Source organism: Salvelinus fontinalis, chromosome 7 (assembly GCF_029448725.1).
Source record: "Salvelinus fontinalis isolate EN_2023a chromosome 7, ASM2944872v1, whole genome shotgun sequence".
In the NCBI taxonomy this organism is placed as follows: domain Eukaryota; kingdom Metazoa; phylum Chordata; class Actinopteri; order Salmoniformes; family Salmonidae; genus Salvelinus; species Salvelinus fontinalis.
In genome coordinates this window covers 64,484,072-64,502,800 of record NC_074671.1, presented here as the reverse complement: position 1 = coordinate 64,502,800, position 18,729 = coordinate 64,484,072, and the positions used below count along the sequence as shown (strand labels likewise).

The window sequence follows — 18,729 nt, the reverse complement described above, 5'->3', positions numbered from 1 at the left end:
ATCTACTCCGAATAGCTCGTTCCATCTCCTCCCACAGATGCTCAATTGGATCGAGATCTGGTGACATGGCAGGCCACTGCAGCAAGCTGAATTCACTTATGTTCGTGGAACCATCCCTGGACAAGCCTTGTGGCATGGGGCATAATCCTGCTGAAAACATAAATTTGCAGCTGGATACATTGCTGCCATAAAGGGATGCACCTGACTGGCAATGAGGTTTAGACATCCTGTGGCATTAAAACGTTGCTCCACTTTTATCAAGGGGCCCAATGTGTTCCATGAAAACTCACCCCACACCATCACCACCAGCCCGCAATGCACACCCCACACGGCATGGATGCATGCACTCGTGGTTTTCTCCATACCCTAGTCTTCCCATCAGCATGACACAGCAGGAACTGGGATCATCTAGACCAGCGGTTCTCAAAATGTTTATAGTCCCGTAACCCTTCAAACATTCAACCTCCAGCTGCGTACCCCCTCTAGCACCAGGGTCAGCGCACTCTCAAATATTGTAAGCCACAAACACACACTATACATTTATTAAACATAAGAAATTAGTGTGAGTTGTCATCACAACCCGGCTCGTGGGAAGTGACAAAGAGCTCTTATAGGACCAGGGCACAAATAATATTACATTTTGCTCTTTATTTAACCATTTTACATATAAAACCTTACTTGTTAATTGAAAAGGTTAATGAATAACTCACCACAGGTTAATAAGAAGGGTGTGCTTGAGAGGACGCACATAGCAATGTTGGTTTGTATTGGAGAGTCTCAGTCTTAAATCATTTTCCACACACAGTCTGTACCTGTATTTAGTTTTTATGCTAGTAAGGGTCGAGAATTCACTCACACATAAGTACTTGGTTGCAAAGGGCATCAGTGTCTTAACAGCGCAATTTGCCAAGGCAGGATACTCTGAGCGCAGCCCAATCCAGAAATCTGGCAGTGGCTTCTGATTAAATTCCATTTCCACAGATCTGCTTTTTGCAATTTTGATGAAGCTCTCCTGATCAGATATCGGTAAGTGGACTGGAGGCAGGGCATGAAAGGGATAACGAATCCAGCTGTTTGTGTCATCCGTTTCGGGAAAGTACCTGTGTAATTGCGCATCCGACTCACATAGGTGCTTGGCAAAATCACATCTGACATTGTCCATAAGCTTAGGGTCATTATCACACCCAAAAAAATCATACAATGATGGAAAGACCCGTGTGTTGTCCTTGTTAATGCAGACAGAGAAGAGCTCTAACTTCTTAAATCATAGCCTCAATTTTGTACCGCACATTGAATATTGCTGCGGAGAGTCCCAGTAATTCTAGATTCAGCTCATTCAGGCGAGAAAAAACATCACCCAGATAGGCCAGTCGTGTGAGGAACTCATCATGCAAGCAGTCAGACAAGTGAAAATTATGGTCAGTAAAAAAAAACTTTAAGCACGTCTCTCAATTCAAAAAAACGTGTCAATACTTTGCCCCTTGATAACCAGCACACTGTATGTCGCTGCCCATATCATTGCACAGTGCAGAAAATGCACGAGAGTTCAGGGGCCTTGCTTTAACAAAGTTAACCATTTTCACTGTAGTGTCCAAAACATCTTTCAAGCTGTCAGGCATCCCCTTGGTAGCAAGAGCCTCTCGGTGGATGCTGCAGTGTACCCAAGTAGCGTCAGGAGCAACTGCTTGCAGCAGCGTTACCACTCCACTATGTCTCCCTGTCATGGCTTTTGCGCCATCAGTACAGATACCAACACATCTTGACCACCAAAGTCCATTTGATGTCACAAAGCTGTCCAGTACTTTAAAAATACCATCTCCGGTTGTCCTGGTTTGCAGAAGAGGATGTCTTCCTTAATTGACCCCCCAAAAAAGTAACGGACATATACCAGGAGCTGTGCCAGGCCCGCCACGTCTGTTGACTCATCCAGCTGTAATGCATAGAATTCACTGGCTTGTATATGCGAAGCAGTAATTGTATCAAAACATCTCTTGCCATGTCACCGATGCGTCGTGAAACGGTATCGTTAGTTTGGCCTTTGCCCCGGCCATATCCGCAGAGGCAGGAAGAATGAAGTCCTCCACAATAGTATGGTGCCTGCCTGTTCTAGCCACTCGGTAGCTCACCGTATAAGATGCTTCTAGCCCCTTCTTATTAATGGCATCTGTTGCTTTTGTAGATGTCTTACTACTCGAAAGTAGTCTTAATTCTCGCTCAAAAAACTCCAGTGGCTTATTTTTCAAATTGGCATGTTTTTTTTCTAAATGTTTGCGCAAGAGTGAAGGATTCATCGAGTTGTGAGATGTAACACACTGTGGCTGAGGAAAGGCACTATTCCCAATATAAGTGAACCCCAAATCAATGTAGTTCTCATATTTGCACCTCTTCGAAGGTCCAACCTCCCTGTCTGTTGTTCAGTGCTTTCCCAGGTAAAGGAGCAGTAGCTCTTCGGCTGCATCAGATTCACAACTGTCAGTGTCCATGCTAGCTGGGCTTACAACAAACATAGAATTACTGATGCTAGCATTGGATGTGCTCGTGGAAGCAGAACAACTTGTGTCATTGACAGGTGCAGTGCTGCTGGTAGTAGCAGTACTACCAGTAGAGCTGGTATGTGTCTCTGGACGCAAGCCTTACTTTTTTTAACCATTAATCAATTTTCGAGCAAAAGGAATGAGCAGCAGCTACGTTTAGCTACATACAGCCCGTTAGTGGAATTCCCACGAGAGAGTAACAGTTAACGTGATTGGATGTTAAGTATTTGACTAGGCTACCTGTATTTGAAAATGTAAATGGCTGTTTGAAAATGTGAAGAAAAAAACAGTAGAAGCTAAAAAGAACACAGCAAAACTGACAAGATGCACACTGATCATTCTATAACGCTCCCTGTTCTCTGCATTGTTCTCTCACAGTGAGAAACAATAGGACTAATAGTGGTCTACACGTTCTTCATTTGATCCAATTCAACGTTGCCAATTATTTTATGAGAAGAATTAAGTGGAGTGACTAATCTTAGCTGGTCTGAGAGAACTGATGAGGCTTCTCTCAAGTGTGTAGCCGTTGGTGTGTTTTTACATTGCCCAATCGGGAGAAGCTCTTGCACAGTAAGAGCAGAAGAAAGGCTTCTCTCCCGTGTGTGTTCTCTGATGACGTTTAGTTCAGCTGATGATGTTTAGTTCAGCTGATGATTTAAAACCGTTTCCACAGTCAGTGCAATAGTAAGGCTACTCTCCTTTATGTATAACTTGGTGTCTTTTTAAGTGGCCCAGTTGAGAGAAACTCTTTCTACAGTCAGAGCAGGAGTAAGGCTTCTCTCCTGTGTGTATACGTTTATGATTTTTTAGGTTGCACGGTTGCGAGAAACTCACCCCACAGTCAGAGCAGGAGTAAGGCTTCTCTCCTGTGTGTATACGTTCGTGTTGTTTTAAGTTTCCCAGTTGAGAGAAACTCACCCCACAGTCAGAGCAGGAGTAAGGCTTCTCTCCTGTGTGTGTTCTCTGATGAACTTTAAGCTCAGATGATGTTGTGAAGCATTTTCCACAATCAGAGCAGGAGTACGACTTCTCTCCTGTGTGTATACGTTCATGCTGTTTTAGGTGGCTCGATTGAGAGAAACTCTTCCTACAGTCAGAGCAGGAGTAAGGCTTCGCTCCTGTGTGTATACGTTCATGCTGTTTTAGGTGGCTCAGTTGAGAGAAACTCGCCCTACAGTCAGAGCAGGAGTATGGCTTCTCTCCTGTGTGTGTTCTCTGATGAACTTTTAGCTCGCCTGATGTTGTGAAGCATTTAACACAATTAAAGCAGGAGTAAGGCTTCTCTCCTGTATGTATACGTTCATGTATTTTTAGATCGCCCAGTCGAGAAAAACTTTTTCCACATTCAGAGCAGGAGTAAGGCTTATCTCCTGTATGTATATGCTCATGTGTTTTAAAGTGGCCCCGTCGAGAAAAACTCTTTCCACAATCAGAGCAGCAGTAAGGCTTCTCTCCTGTGTGTACACGTTCATGTTGTTTTAAGTTTCCCAGTTGAGAGAAACTCGCCCTACAGTCAGAGCAGAAGTAAGGCTTCTCTCCTGTGTGTGTTCTCTGATGAACTTTTAGCTCACCTGATGTTGTGAAGCATTTTACACAGTCAGAGCAGGAGTAAGGCTTCTCTCCTGTGTGTGTACGTTCATGCTGTTTTAGGTGACTCAGTTGAGAGAACCTCGCCCTACAGTCAGCGCAGGAGTATGGCTTCTCTCCTGTGTGTGTTCTCTGATGAACTTTTAGCTCACCTGATGTTGTGTAGCACTTTACACAATTAGAGCAGGAGTAAGGCTTCTCTCCTGTATGTATACGTTCGTGTGTTTTTAGGTCGCCCCGTCGAGAGAAACTATTTCCACAGTCAGAGCAGGAGTAAGGCTTCTCTCCCGTGTGTACTCTCTGATGAACTGTTATAGCCTTTGATGTTGTGAAATTCTTTCCACAGTCAGTACAGGAATACGGATTCTCTCCTGTGTGTATTCTTAGGTGTATTTTTAGCTTTGATAGAATTGGGAAAATCTCCTCACAATGTGGGCAGGGGTGAGACCTCTTAGCTCTGTGATGTTCCTGCTGTTGATCTCTGGATGTAGAGAATGTCTCAACATGATCTCCTGTGTGAACATCAGAAGAACTTGTCAGTTGGTGTAATATACAGTACCAGTCAAAAGTGTGGACACACCTACTCATTCAAGGGTTTTTCTTTATTTTTGCTATTTTCTACATTGAATAATAATAGTGAAGACATCAAAACTATGAAATAACACATATGGATTTATGTAACCAAAAACATTTGTTAAACGAATCAAAATATCTTGTATTTTGCCTTGATAGCTTTGCACACTCTTGGCATTCTCTCAACTAGCTTCACCTGGAATGCTTTTACAACAGTTTGAAGGACTTCCCACATTTGCTGAGCAATTGTTGGCTGCTTTTCCTTCACTCTGCGATCCAACTCATCCCAAACCATCTCAATTGGGTTAAGGTCTGGTAATTGTGGAGGCCAGGTCATCTGATGCAGCACTCCATCACTGTCCTTCTTGGTCAAATAGCCCTTACACAGCCTGGAGGTGTGTTGGGTTATTGTCTTGTTGAAAAACAAATGAGTCCCACTAAGCCCAAACCAAATTGAATGGCATATCACTGCAGAATGCTGTGGTAGCCATGCTGGTTATGTGTGCCTTGAATTCTACATAAATCAGACAGTGTCACCAGCAAAGCACCGCCACAACATCACACTTCCTCCATGCTTCACGGTAGGAAATACACATGCAGAGATCATCCGGTCACCTACTCTGCATCTCACAAAAACACGGCGGTTGAAAGGAAAAATCTGAAATTTGGACTCATCAGACCAAAGGACAGATTTCCACAGGTCTAATGTCCATTGCTCGTGTTTCTTCGCCCAAGCAAGTCTCTTCTTATTGGTGAGCTTTAGTAGTGGTTGCATGCATCAATCCGACCATGAAGGCCTGATTCACAGTCTCCTCTGAACAGTTGATGTTGATGTGTCTGTTACTTGAACTCTGAAGCATTTATTTGGGCTGCAATTTGAGGCTGGTAACTCTAATTAACTTATCCCCTGCAGCAGAGGTAACTCTGGGTCTTCCTTTCCTGTGGCGGTCCTCATGATAGCCAGTGTCATCATAGCGCTTGATGGTTTTTGCAACTGCACTTGAAGAAACTGTCAAAGTTCTTGAAATGTTCCGGATTACTTTGACCTGAAGCTCAGTCAATGATGGAATGTCATTTCTCTTTGCTTATTTGAGCTGTTCTTGCCATAACATGGACTTGGTATTTTACCAAACAGGGCTCTCTTCTGTATACCACCCCTACCTAACTTGTCACAACACAACTGTTTGGCATTAAGGTAAGATATTCCACAAATTAACTTAAGGCACACCTGTTAATTTAAATGCATTCCGGGTGACTACCTCATGAAGCTGGTTGAGAGAATGCCAAGAGTGCAAAGCTGTCATCAAGGCAACGGGTGGCTACTTTGAAGAATCTCAAATCTATTTTGATTTGTTTAACACATTATTTTGTTTACTACATGATTCCCTATGTGTTATTTCATCGTTTTGATGTCTTCACTATTATTCTACAATGTAGAAAGAAAGAAAAACCTTTGAATGAGTAGGTGTGTCCAAAATTTTGACTGGTACTGTACATGTCAATCAAATTTATTTGACAAAGCCCTTAAAACATCAGCAGTTGAAAAAGTGCTTTACAGAAATCCAGCCTAAAATCACAAAAGAGCAAGCATTGCAGATGTAGAAGCACAGTGGCTATGAAACACTCCCTAGAAAGCAGGAACCTTGGAAGAAACGTAGAGGAACCAGGCTCAAAAGGGTGGCCAGTCCTCTTCTGGCTTACCGGGTGACATATTCATACCAGTAGGCTCTACAACACAAAAGGGGAGTTAAACGACTCTAAAAGTGGGTAAGAGTTGAAAGCTAAAAAGGGGCGTGTCATCCTCTACTCACTATCACAAGGTTTAGTAACTACACAGACTAATTTCATAGAATTTTAAAACACTGGCAGTTTGTCTATTTCACTTCTTTAGTCTACTCTCTGATCACTCCAGATAGCCCAGTGAATAAAACAAATGTTGCAATACTGGTGTCAAACCATGTAAGTCTCAGTGGCATGAAATAACATCTACCTTCTCATTGAAACAGTTCATCATGAAACAGTTCTACTGCAACTTTTCATACACAGTGGGAAGTTGGAACGAACAACACAAACTTAGAACCCTGCTCTTACCATGAGAAACAGATTTCCCAATCTTCTCCTCCTCTTCATCTTTAATGTTTACATTCAGCTCCAGTGTTTGACTGCAGTCTTCCAGCTTCACTGATGCCATCTCTGGATCTTGCTGTGCAAACTGGGCTCCACTGTCACAATCAGGACCCAGTGACTGTAGGTTTGGACTCCCTGTGGAAGGAGAGAGGCAGGCTGGGTTTGTCCTCACTGTTGATATTACCGGCCTCAGACTTAATCTGAGTCGGCCTGTAGTAACAATGAAAAACAGACAAGTTATTGTCTTGACAGTTCCAGAACTTTCCTTATTCTCTAAAAATATATTATTTCTTCTTGTTCAATTATCTAATTCAGTGCTTGACTTGGACTGAAATAGGTGTTGGAACTGTTTATATTTAGGTGCAGGAGCTCCACAATACTGTTGAGCTAATATTCTATAAAAGAGGAACATGAGCTCAAACAGTAGAAATGTGAGGTGATGGTACTCAGCTCTGGTGAGCTCCTGTCCAAGTCAAGCACTGATCTCATTTCAATAGATCAGGTAGCTAAGCATTGACAACAGTAATTAATCCAAATTAGACTCTTTAAATTAGGCTGCACAACATAATGCACTTAACCTACAGTAGACTTCACAAATTCACATAAATGCACAAAACCATATAGTACGAGGTTACGGTTTGCGAGTCTCTCTCTGATGCACCCGCACTGAAGTCCGTTGACGCCGACTGAATGGGCGCAGCCATTTACCAGCTCATGAATTTTACACAAAACCAATAACATGCTAAACATTAACTCAGAAATCTCAAATAAATGTATTCTTTATTAAATGACATTGAGGAAATGATGAACACCCATTCAGACAAACCCAAAGCTTCTAGCTGCGTGACTTTTAAAATAGTTGATCACAATCACTCGGTTTCACACAAAAATAAAACATCAAACCTTTACCAAATGTGATAATACCTTAACGGATTTGTTACCTAGCATGGTATGACATGTTCTTTCGATTGTAGAAAGTTGAAAGCCTGCTATTACATTCCTGTAGTAATACAGCAACAGACTGCAAAGTGTCAGCGTTTTCTTTATTCTGAAGAATGGTGTGTGCCTGTCTGGAACTTCCTGTTCCCCCACTACCACAGTGCAGCCACAGGTAGAACAATGAGACAGATATTTCACCAGATGTATAAATGTGAAACATCCGCTTAGCGTTTCCACTCACTACCAAATATGGTTGTACAATGTGTTTCTCCTCACACCTGGCCTAAGCCATTGATGGATTAGAGACAAGGTCGTTTTTATTGATCTCAGATTCTCAGTTTGTCAGTGTCAAAGTAGCCTGTCATTTGTGAGGTATTAAAAAAGATTTTCAGAAAGTCTCCAGTCATCTAAAATGATGTAGAATTTAATAGAATCCGTTTACAAAAGGCCACATTTTTCCAGGACTCCAGGCTACAATAAATGTACTCCATGTTTGCAACTTCTGCAAGCGGCTCCACACCACTGCTCTATGCCAGTACGCTAAAGCCATGATAATGCATGCAATATTTATTATAAAGGTATTTTATTTAATGTGTTCTGGTACCTCAGAGACCCCCAGGTCACCCCCCCTCTGGGGCTCACTTCTGGTTCCAGCACCTCCCAATTTACAAATTAAGCACTGGAGAAGTGGGTAACTGCCGCTGCCTCCTCCGGGACACATCTCCTTTACATAGAATTCGTGAGGATGTTGATTTTGGAATGTGGAATGTTGTCCCGCTCATCTTCAAAGGCTGTGTGAAATTCCAGAATATTGGTGGGAACTGGAACAAGCTGTCGTATACGTCAATCCCAAATATGCTCAAAGGTTGACATGTCTGAGTATGCAGGTCATGGAAGAATTTTCAATTGTGTACAGATCCTTGCGATATGGGGCTGTGCATTGTCATGCTGAAACATGAGGTGATGGCGGCGGATGAATGGCAGAACAACGGCGCTCAGGATCTTGTCATGGTTTCTCTGTGCATTCAAATTGCCATCGTTAAATGCAATTGTGTTGGTATTCTGTAGCTTATGCCTGCCCATACCATAACCCTGATACCACCATGGGGCACTCTGTTCACAACATTGACATCAGCAAACCACACAACCAACGCCATACACGGTGCTCTGCAGATGAGACTGGTTGGGCATACTGCCAAAATCTCTAAAACAACGTTGGAGGCGGTTTATGGTAGAGAAATTAATATTAAATTGTCTGGCAACAGCTCTGGTGGAAATTCCTGCAGTCAGCTTGCCAATTGCATGCCCCCTCAAAACTTGAGACATCTGGGGCATTGTGTTGTATGACAAAACAGCACATTTTAGAGTGGCATTTTTGTATTTATAAGGGATCCCCATTAGCTGCTGTCAAGGCAGCACCTACTCAGCTACTCTTGTCCTGCACCTGTGTAATGATGATCACGCTATTTAATCCGTTTATTGATATGCCACACCTGGCAGGTGGATGGATTATCCTGGCAAAGGAGAAAAGCTCACTAAAAGGGATGTAAACAAATTTATCTACAAAATTTGAGAGAAATAAGTTTTCAATTTATGCTGTACAGTTATGCACCACACACAGGAATCCTCTCAAGATCCCTCACCCTGTACCCATCTTCCTCTACCACTCTCTTCACTGCTTCACCATAATACACTTTCTGTACTACTGTAACCCTGGCAACCTCAATCTGCCTTTCTCTCACCTGCCACCTCAGATCTCCAGCCCCCCCCCACAACTAACACACAGAACTTTCTCCACGATACCACACATTCCTTCATCTCATGCCCCCCTGCACACTTCTCACATCTAGGCTAGAGGTCGATTGATTAATCGGAAATGCCGATTAATTAGGGCCGATTTCAAGTTTTCATAACAATCGGAAATCTGTATTTTTGGACACCGATTTGGCCGAATAAAAAAAAATAAAAAAACACCTTTATTTAATCTTTATTTAACTAGGCAAGTCAGTTAAGAACACATTCTTATTTTCAGTGATGGCCTAGGAACGGTGGGTTCACTTCCTCGTTCAGGGGCCGAACGACAGATTTTTACATTGTCAGCTCGGGGGATTCAATCTTGCAACCTTACAGTTAACTAGTCCAACGCTCTAACCACCTGATTACATTGCACTCCATGAGGAGCCTGCCTGTTACGCGAATGCAGTAGAAACCAAGTTAAGTTGCTAGCTAGCATTAAACTTATCTTATAAAAAACAATCAATCAATCATAACCACCAGTTAACTACACATGGTTGATGATATTACTAGTTTATCTAGCGTGTCCTGCGTTGCATATAATCGATGCGGTGCGTATCGTTGCTCCGTTGTGTACCTAACCATAAACATCAATGCCTTTCTTAAAATCAATACACAGAAGTATATATTTTTAAACCTGCATATTTAGCTAAAAGAAGTCCAGGTTAGCAGGCAATATTAACCAGGTGAAATTGTGTCACTTCTCTTGCGTTCATTGCACGCAGAGTCAGTGTATATGCAACAGTTTGGGCCGCCTAATTTGCCATATTTGTACGTAATTATGACATAACATTGAAGGTTGTGCAATGTAACAGGAATATTTAGACTTATGGATGCCACCCATTAGATAAAATACGGAACGGTTCCGTATTTCACTGAAAGAATAAACGTCTTGTTTTCGAAATTATAGTTTCCGGATTCGACCATATTAATGACCTAAGACTCGTATTTCTGTGCGTTATTATGTTATAACTACGTCTATGATTTGATAGAGCAGTCTGACTGAGCGGTGGTAGGCAGCAGCAGGCTAGTAAGCATTCATTCAAACAGCACTTTCCTGCGTTTTGCAAGAAGCTCTTCGCTGTGCTTCAAGCCAATCAACTCCCGAGATTAGGCTGGTGTAACCGATGTGAAATGGTTATTCCCCTTGCTATGCATGGGTAACGCTGCTTCGAGGGTGGCTGTTGTCGTTGTGTTCCTGGTTCGAGCCCAGGTAGGAGCGAGGAGAGGGATGGAAGCTATACTGTTACACTGGCAATAATAAAGAACATCCAATAGTCAAAGGTTAATGAAATACAAATGGTAGAGAGAGAAATAGTCCTATAATTCCTATAATAACTACAACCTAAAACTTCTTACATGGGAATATTGAAGACTCATGTTAAAAGGAACCACCAGTTTTCATATGTTCTCATGTTCTGAGCAAGGAACTTAAACGTTAGCTTTTTTACATGGCACATATTGCACTTTTACTTTCTTCTCCAACACGTTGCTTTTGCATTATTTAAACCAAATTGAACATGTTTCATTATTTATTTGAGGCTAAATTGATTTTATTGATGTATTATATTAAGTTAAAATAAGTGTTCATTCAGTATTGTTGTAATTGTCATTATTACAAATAAAAAATAAAATAGGCCGACTAATCGGTATCGGCTTTTTTTGGCCCTCCAATAATCGGTATTGGTGTTGAAAAATCATAATCGGTCGACCTCTAATCTAGGCATCTCACTCCTACAACAGGCCCATTAACCCGCAGACACTGTAGTATTTACGGAAACAAAAGCGCTCACGGGATAACTGACACTTCCTACCATGACCTTATCTGGCAGAGACTCTGCATCAAAACTCCACATGACAATGTTTTCTCTCACCTAAAGACGGGCATCACAGACACCTGGAATCTTCCATTTCAACTGCTCCTCCTTAACACTTAAACCTAATCCCATTATCACTCCTTTCAATGCCGCCCTGTTCCGGAGAGAAATTCCAGTCACAATTCTTGTCCCCAATCGTGAAATCCGGAGCGCCCACTCCCTCTGGATATATGAGAAATCATTATGAGTCCACTCCAAGTTACCTTCACCAACTCAACTTCCTTCTACCCTCAGCTCCTTCTCGGGGGTCATCACTGCACTGGCCATCGCAGTTAATTCATCCTCTTGTCACGTTCACTTCCCTCCTGTTGCTCATCTAAAGGCTCTGTGTGATCCTCCATTCCATATTCACTCAAAACATATTCCACTTCTCTCCTTATTTTCTGGTTCACCATCTTCTCCATCAGATCTTCCAGAAGGCTTGTACAATCCCCCACTGCAATCCCCCACTGCAATCCCCCACTGCAATCCCCCACTGCAATCCTCCACTGCAATCCTCCACTGCAATCCTCCACTGCAATCCTCCACTGCAATCCTCCACTGCAATCCTCCACTGCAATCCTCCACTCCACTTTTTTTTCTTGTCCTCCATTTTACCACATGTCTCTGCTCATCCACACCACACTAGCTTCGGGTAGCTGCATACCAATGGAGTACCACAGTATGAATCATAATGCCCATAAAACCTAGCAGTCAAACAGGGAAATGGTTCCAATCATTTTCCCACCATTCATTTTTCCCCATAGAGGATTTTAGAAACACTTAAAATAAGGGCTGTGTTTCATGTAGGCATACCCTGGTTGACGTTTTGATAAGTATGTAAATGTCTCTAGGACAGGATGACTTTTATCAATATATTCACCTGTACTTACCAACCACAAAAATGGCCGAGAGTAATGCCAGAGAGAAGGCAGGAGACACTTTGTTTTGTTTAGCATCGCTTAGGTAAGACTGCTCCCTTTAATGCAGGGGTGTCAAACTCATTTTCACCGAGGGCCACATCAGCATAATGGCTGTCCTCAAAGGGCCAGATGTAACTTATAAATGTAATCGAATGTAATGTAAAATAAATGTAACTCCTCCTTAATGTTAAATAACTCATTATTTATTATAACTTATTCAAGTGACAATTACAGTTGCATAGAAAATATATGTTTGCTTGTAGCTCTAACATAAATCCTTTTAAATTTTGTCAGCTTATGAAAACCCACATAACTCCATTAATGAAGGATCAAACTGTCCAAGTGAATAAAGAAAAATAACATAAAACTTAGCTGCAAAGAACATGTATGACACATGTAGCATTTTACAAAAAAAGGCTGCACACAGCCGTGCACCCAACTGATGGTTTGATGACAATTTGTCTGCATACACACATAAACCTGCAAACATTAAATAATTACTACAGCAGCTACACATAAATAATATGTAATCAACTAAAAATACCAAAATAAAGGTTGACTCAGTTCACAACTATATTGGTCAAGTTTTTCGGTTAGTCTTTGATGAGGAGATGCTGCCTGTCCTTGAACACACCAAGTGGATTCTCTCTCTACTATCGATTGATCATGTTCTGAAAATGATAAACACAAAACAAAATGCAAGCACAATCATTAAATTGCACACAGTTTAACTGTTCTTCTTCTTGGTTGAATTACATTTTATTATATTTTAATTAAGTTTAAAAAAAAATGCTTGCCTGTGTGTTTTCTGACCAGATGTCTGACACCGTTTTCCCGTTACCAGTGTGTCAATGTCTGGTTTTAGGTCCTGTGCTGAGGCAATGCGTAGAACAGCATGGAGGTTGTCATCCGTGAGGCGTGATCTGTGCTTGTTTTTGTTCAGATTCATTATGGAAAAAAACTGTTCGCACAGATAGGTGCTCCCAAACATGGACAGAACACGGGCAGCATGAAGTCGAAGCTGTGGCATCAAACCAGGAGGCAGCAGACGGTAAAAGTCCTGGATTGTAGCATCCTGAAACTTTGCTCTCAGGCCACTGTCGCTTTGAAGCTCAATTAGCTCCATCTGAAGGTGTTGGGGTGCAGTGCAGACATCGGTGGTGAAAGGATTGGCAAAGATGTCAAAGCCAGACTGTTGTGCTCTGAAGTCAGAGAAGCGCCGATCAAACTCAGTCTTTAACCAGCTCAGTTTGGTAGCCAACTGAGCACATGAAAAAGTCTCGGGAAATGAGGCTGACATGCTCTGACAAACAGGAAAGTGAACAAGATTGTCCTGTTTCACTTGCCACATCCATAAGTCCAATTTACGCTGGAAAGCCGTGATCGTGTCGGACATCTGCGTGATGACTTGTTTGCGTCCCTGCAGCTTCTGATTCAGCTGGGCGAGATGGTCGGTTATGTCACACAACACAGCAAAGTCACACATCCACTTTGGATCTGATAGTTCAGACATGAGTTTTCCTTTACTCTGCATAAAAAGAGCAATGTCTTTCCTGAGCTCGAAAAATCGCTTGAGGACTTTGCTCCTACTCAGCCACCGCACTTCTGTATGGTACAGCACATCCCCGTGTTCCGAGCCCATCTCCAGCAAAAACTGCTGGAACTGACGGTGATTCAGGCCACGCGCCCGAATGAAGTTCACTGTTTTCATGACTGTGGTCACAATGTCCTCCATCCCCAGCACCTTCCCACACAAAGCTTCTTGATGGATAATGCAATGATACGTTATCAAAGGCGTGTGACAGTTCATTTTTTGCATTTTCCCCTTCATTAGTCCAACCAAGCCCACTTTTCCTCCACACATTGCCGGTGCACCGTCTGTAGTTAATCCTACCAAGTTTTCCCACTGCAATGCATTTTTACTTACGGACTTCTCTACCGCATCAAAAATGTTCTGTCCCGTCGTGGTCCCATGCATTGCAGCCACATCCAACAGCTCCTCAGTGATAGAGAGGTCCGACTTTACGCCTCTAATAAAAATTGATAACTGCGCTGTGTCCGTGTTATCTGTGCTTTCATCAACAGCTAATGAAAAAGCTGTGTAGCTGCGTGTCTCCTCGGCCAGCTGTGTTGTAAGATTTTCTGCTAGTTCCTTCACTCGGTCGACGATGGTGTTTCTTGATAAACTGACATTTTTAAAAGTCTGTAACTGGTCGGGACACACCTGCTCACAGACCTTCAGCATGCACTGCTTCAAAAACGCTCCCTCTGAAAAAGACTTGGAAGCGTGGGCGATTTCTTCAGCCACAATGAAGCTAGCTTTCACCGCGGCCTCGTTTTTGGCTGTGGATTTCATGAACAAACTCTGCTGCGACCGCAGTTTGCCTTTTAATTCTTGGGCAATTTGTTGCTTTTCTTGAAGGCTAGCTTTAGCGTACTTAGCTCCGTGTTTGGTGTCAAAATGTCGACGCAGATTGTACTCTTTGACAACCGACACCGCCTCGTAACACAAAAGACATACCGGTCTTTCTCCTTGAAGCGCAAACAAGTATTCGCCTTCCCATCTTTCTTGAAACAGTCTTCCGTCTGCATCAACTTTTCTCTTTCTGGACATTTTGGGATCATTATTTATATCTCAATTCCACTCGTTGGCATGGACACTGCCGTGGCTAGCGTAGTCGAAAGGCATTGTGGGAATGTAGTTTTTGGTCAAAGCACGCTCTTAATTTATTTTTTGGTATTTATTTTTAGACACTCAAAACTTTTAAGCTCTCGCGGGCCACATAAAATGACCTGGCGGGCCACATCTGGCCCGCGGGCCTTGAGTTTGACACATGTGCTTTAATGGATCAGTCGTCCACCAGGCTACACTACGATTAGGGAGAGGTGGGAGAGGAAGAGTTGGGTGTCTCGGTTAGGGAGAACAGTAGAATGTGGTTCAGTGTTTTACTGTTAGGATAGATTTGTTTGTTTGTTCCAACAGATCTTTACATATTTTTCTCACTACAAAATATTCCTGCGTTCCTTCTGGTTACTAAACATATTTTAGATATGTTTTAATTACACTCTTGATCCTCCTCTAGATCGCTCCTCTGGTTAGACACTTCCCACTCGCAGAATAGAAAGAAATTACAGCATTTCATTAAGGACTTAAATCTATGTGAACCTTGGAGGACTCAGAACCCAAGTAAAAGGCAGTATTCATGTTACTCGTCAACATTTAAATCATATTCTCCTATAGACTACTTCTTAGTTTCTTGCTCATTGCTTCCCAATGTAGCAGGGCGTGGCTATGATAGTATTGTTCTGAGTGACCGTTCCCCTGAGTCATTATTTTATAGGCATACAAAACTAGTATGGTGTTTGCGTCCCAGATGGTTACAGGACCCAGACTTCTTACATTACGTTGGAGTGCATAAAGATGTTTATTTTACATTGAACACTGACCAAACGACAGCGAGTACCAGATGGAAGGCTTTCAAAGCAAATATTATGGGGCAAATTATACATTTTACAACTCTGAATCTCCTCAGAACTAATCAGTTCTTGATGTTCCCTCTATTTCAGAAGACACTAAATTGGATGGTGCTGAAATATCTGATGCTATTTTCAATATGAAGGGAGGTAGAGAGGCAAGTCCATATGGGCTCCCAATAGATATTTAGAAGATATTTAAGGACAAACTTCTTGGTCCACTTCTGGATATGTACAGTGTATGATATCCTCTAGAGCACATATGTCAGAGTCAAGGCCCGCGGGCCACATCCGGCCCGCGAGAAGGTTTTTTACGGCCCCTGGGATGATCTTGATTTATTATTAGAACCGGCCCGCAGACCGCAGCAAGCCGGCAGCCCGCAGATCTTTTACACGCACCAATACTACATTTCCCACAATGCAACGGTGACGCACCGAGCAGTAGGCTGCTTCATTTCAATATTTATTGGCACAGCAGTCGTCAGCATCACAGTAAAATTAACTTTCAGATACCCATCAAAAATGGCAAAACGGAAGGTGGACACTGAGAACCGGGGGTTTCAAACAAGGTGGGAGTCGGAGTATATGTTCACGGAGGTAGCTGGAAAACCTGTGTGTCTTCTGTGTGGAGAAAGTGTGGCGGTACTGAAAGAGTATAATCTGAGACGACATTATGAAACGAAACGAAACACGCGGACAAAAACAAGAATATGGACATGGAACAAAGGCTACAAAAGGCAGAGGAATTAAAATGAGGCCTCAAATCGACAGGCTCTGTTCAAAAAAGCCAAATCACAAGGCCAGGCTGCTGTCAAGGCCAGTTTTATTTTGGCAGAAGAGATCGCTAAATCAGCCCGGCCATTTACGGAGGGGGATTTCATCAAAAACTGCATGATTAAAGTTTGTGACGAAGTTTGCCCAGAAAAAAGGCAACTCTTTTTAAATGTGAGTCTGAGCAGAAACACCATTGCCGAGAGAGTAGACCAGTTGTCCATCAATCTAAAAGAGCAGCTTGTGAAAAAGGGAAAAGATTTCATTGCATATTCCTTGGCTGTGGATGAGAGCACCGACATTTCTGACATTGCCCAGTTGTCAATTTTCATCCGCGGAGTGGACTCCAGCCTAAGCGTGACAGAGGAGTTTTTGGCTTTACGTCCTATGCATGGCACAACTACGGGGCATGATTTGTATGAAGAGGTGTCAAGATGTGTAAATGAGATGGAGCTGCCTTGGGAAAAACTCGTGGGTTTGACAACCGACAGAGCACCTGCGATGTGTGGACACAGGAGCGGACTGGTGGCGAAGATACGGGAAAAGATGCAAGAGGAAAACGCGACAGGTGAGCTGACAGCTTATCATTGTATCATACACCAGGAAGCGTTGTGCGGTAAAGCCTTGAAAATGGAGCATGTAATGAGCATCATCACGCGCACAGTTAACTTTATCAGAGCCAAAGGTTTGAATCACCGCCAGTTCAAGGCATTTCTGACGGAGTTAGAAACGGAGCATGGTGATTTGCCTTATCACACAGAGGTGCGATGGCTAAGCCAGGGAAAGGTGCTTCAAAGATGTTTCGAGCTTCGTGAGGAGATTTGTCTGTTCTTGGACAGCAAAGGGAAAGACACAACACAACTCCGAGACGAAATGTTTCTGTGTGAAATGGCTTTTCTGTGTGACATTACGAGTCATCTGAATGCAATGAACTTGCAGCTGCAGGGTCGGGATCATGTCATCTCTGATATGTACAGTACAGTGAAGGCATTTAAAACCAAACTGACTCTGTGGGAGACGCAGATGCGGAAAGAAAATTTGAGCCACTTTCCCAGCTGCCAGACCATGAAAGAGAAGCTCTCTACCAGTGCGTTCCCGAGCGCACAGTTGGCTGATAAAATAGGTATGCTTGCCGCTAACTTTCGACGCCGATTTGCTGACTTTGAAGCACAAAAAAGCAGGTTGGAACTGCTCGGTAACCCATTTGCTGTTGACGTGGAAAGCTCACCACCAAACCTCCAAATGGAGTTGATTGACCTCCAATGCAATGATGCACTGAGGGCAAAATATGCGGCAGTGGGTGCTGCGGAGTTCGCCCGTTTCCTCCCCGACACAATGCCCCAGCTGCGCATCCAGGCTGCTCAAACGTTGTCTATGTTTGGCAGCACATACCTGTGTGAACAACTGTTTTCTTTGATGAACCTGAACAAAACATCACACAGAAGTCGACTTACTGCTGAACACCTCCACTCAATTCTGAGGATTTCCTCAGCTCAGAGCCTTACCCCGAACATTGATGAACTTGTGGAAAAGATGGGACACCACCAAGTATCACCCTCAACCTCAAACAAGTGAACATTACTGTGCAATCACATATTTAGAGTTTTTACTCAGTTCAAGTTTAAAAGTTAAAGTTTAATATTTGTTTTCACTGCATGTTACTTCTCCTTAAACAAAGTGTTGTTTTTGATTAATAGATTTTTGCACTTTATTTTATTGTATTTCAATCCAATTATATTTTAAAAATATTTCAGTTGAGTGGATGATAGAAAATTGCTATTATTGTTTTTTTCTTTGAAGTAAATTTAGCCCACTTTTGCTAAAATAGAAAATATAGGCTACTGATGGTGCCTTGAATACCGGTTTCTTTCATTTAATGTTCATGTTATGGGGATTTTTATATAAAGGAAATTTGTCTTTTGTGTCTGTTGAAAATTAAAGATTACTGACAGAGCCATAAGAAAATATTGCTTTATTTATCTGATCATATTGGAATATATTTGTTAGGTTTTCAGTAGGTTCAATTAGGTTCACTAGACTATATGCGTCATTTAAAAATTTTTCAATGAACATTCGAACAGTCCGGCCCTCGGCTTGTAGCTAAATTTTTTATTTGGCCCTCCGTCCATTTGACTTTGACACCCCTGCTCT

The 18,729-nt window shown here is 42.5% G+C and overlaps 2 protein-coding genes and 1 pseudogene across 2 annotated transcripts in view; all 3 read right to left on the bottom strand.

Annotated features, from left to right (window-relative positions):
• Positions 1-628: 628 nt before the first annotated feature.
• Positions 629-18,729, bottom strand: part of LOC129860156 (zinc finger protein OZF-like) — a 170,601-nt gene continuing 152,500 nt past the window's right edge. Inside the window, exons 2-4 of the mRNA XM_055930512.1 lie at positions 6,786-6,956; positions 6,396-6,422; positions 629-4,633 (exon numbers count right to left, since the gene is read on the bottom strand). Of these exons, the coding sequence (XP_055786487.1) occupies positions 3,225-4,633; positions 6,396-6,422; positions 6,786-6,956 (1,607 nt within the window). The 3' untranslated portion in view covers positions 629-3,224. The remainder of the gene's footprint in view (positions 4,634-6,395; positions 6,423-6,785; positions 6,957-18,729) is intronic.
• LOC129860189 (zinc finger protein 501-like) overlaps positions 629-18,729 on the bottom strand; it is a 167,967-nt pseudogene continuing 149,866 nt past the window's right edge.
• On the bottom strand, positions 12,515-15,168 carry LOC129860150 (general transcription factor II-I repeat domain-containing protein 2B-like). Its single transcript, XM_055930496.1, has 2 exons — positions 13,131-15,168; positions 12,515-13,004 (listed from the first exon to the last, which is right to left on the bottom strand). The coding sequence occupies exons 1-2, from the start codon at positions 14,945-14,947 to the stop codon at positions 12,998-13,000; spliced, it is 1,824 nt and encodes a 607-aa protein (XP_055786471.1). The 5' UTR covers positions 14,948-15,168; the 3' UTR covers positions 12,515-12,997.

Bases quoted from the DNA above. Each gene is read 5' to 3' on its own strand.
- LOC129860150 (XM_055930496.1), bottom strand. From the start codon at position 14,947: ATGTCCAGAAAGAGAAAAGTTGATGCAGACGGAAGACTGTTTCAAGAA.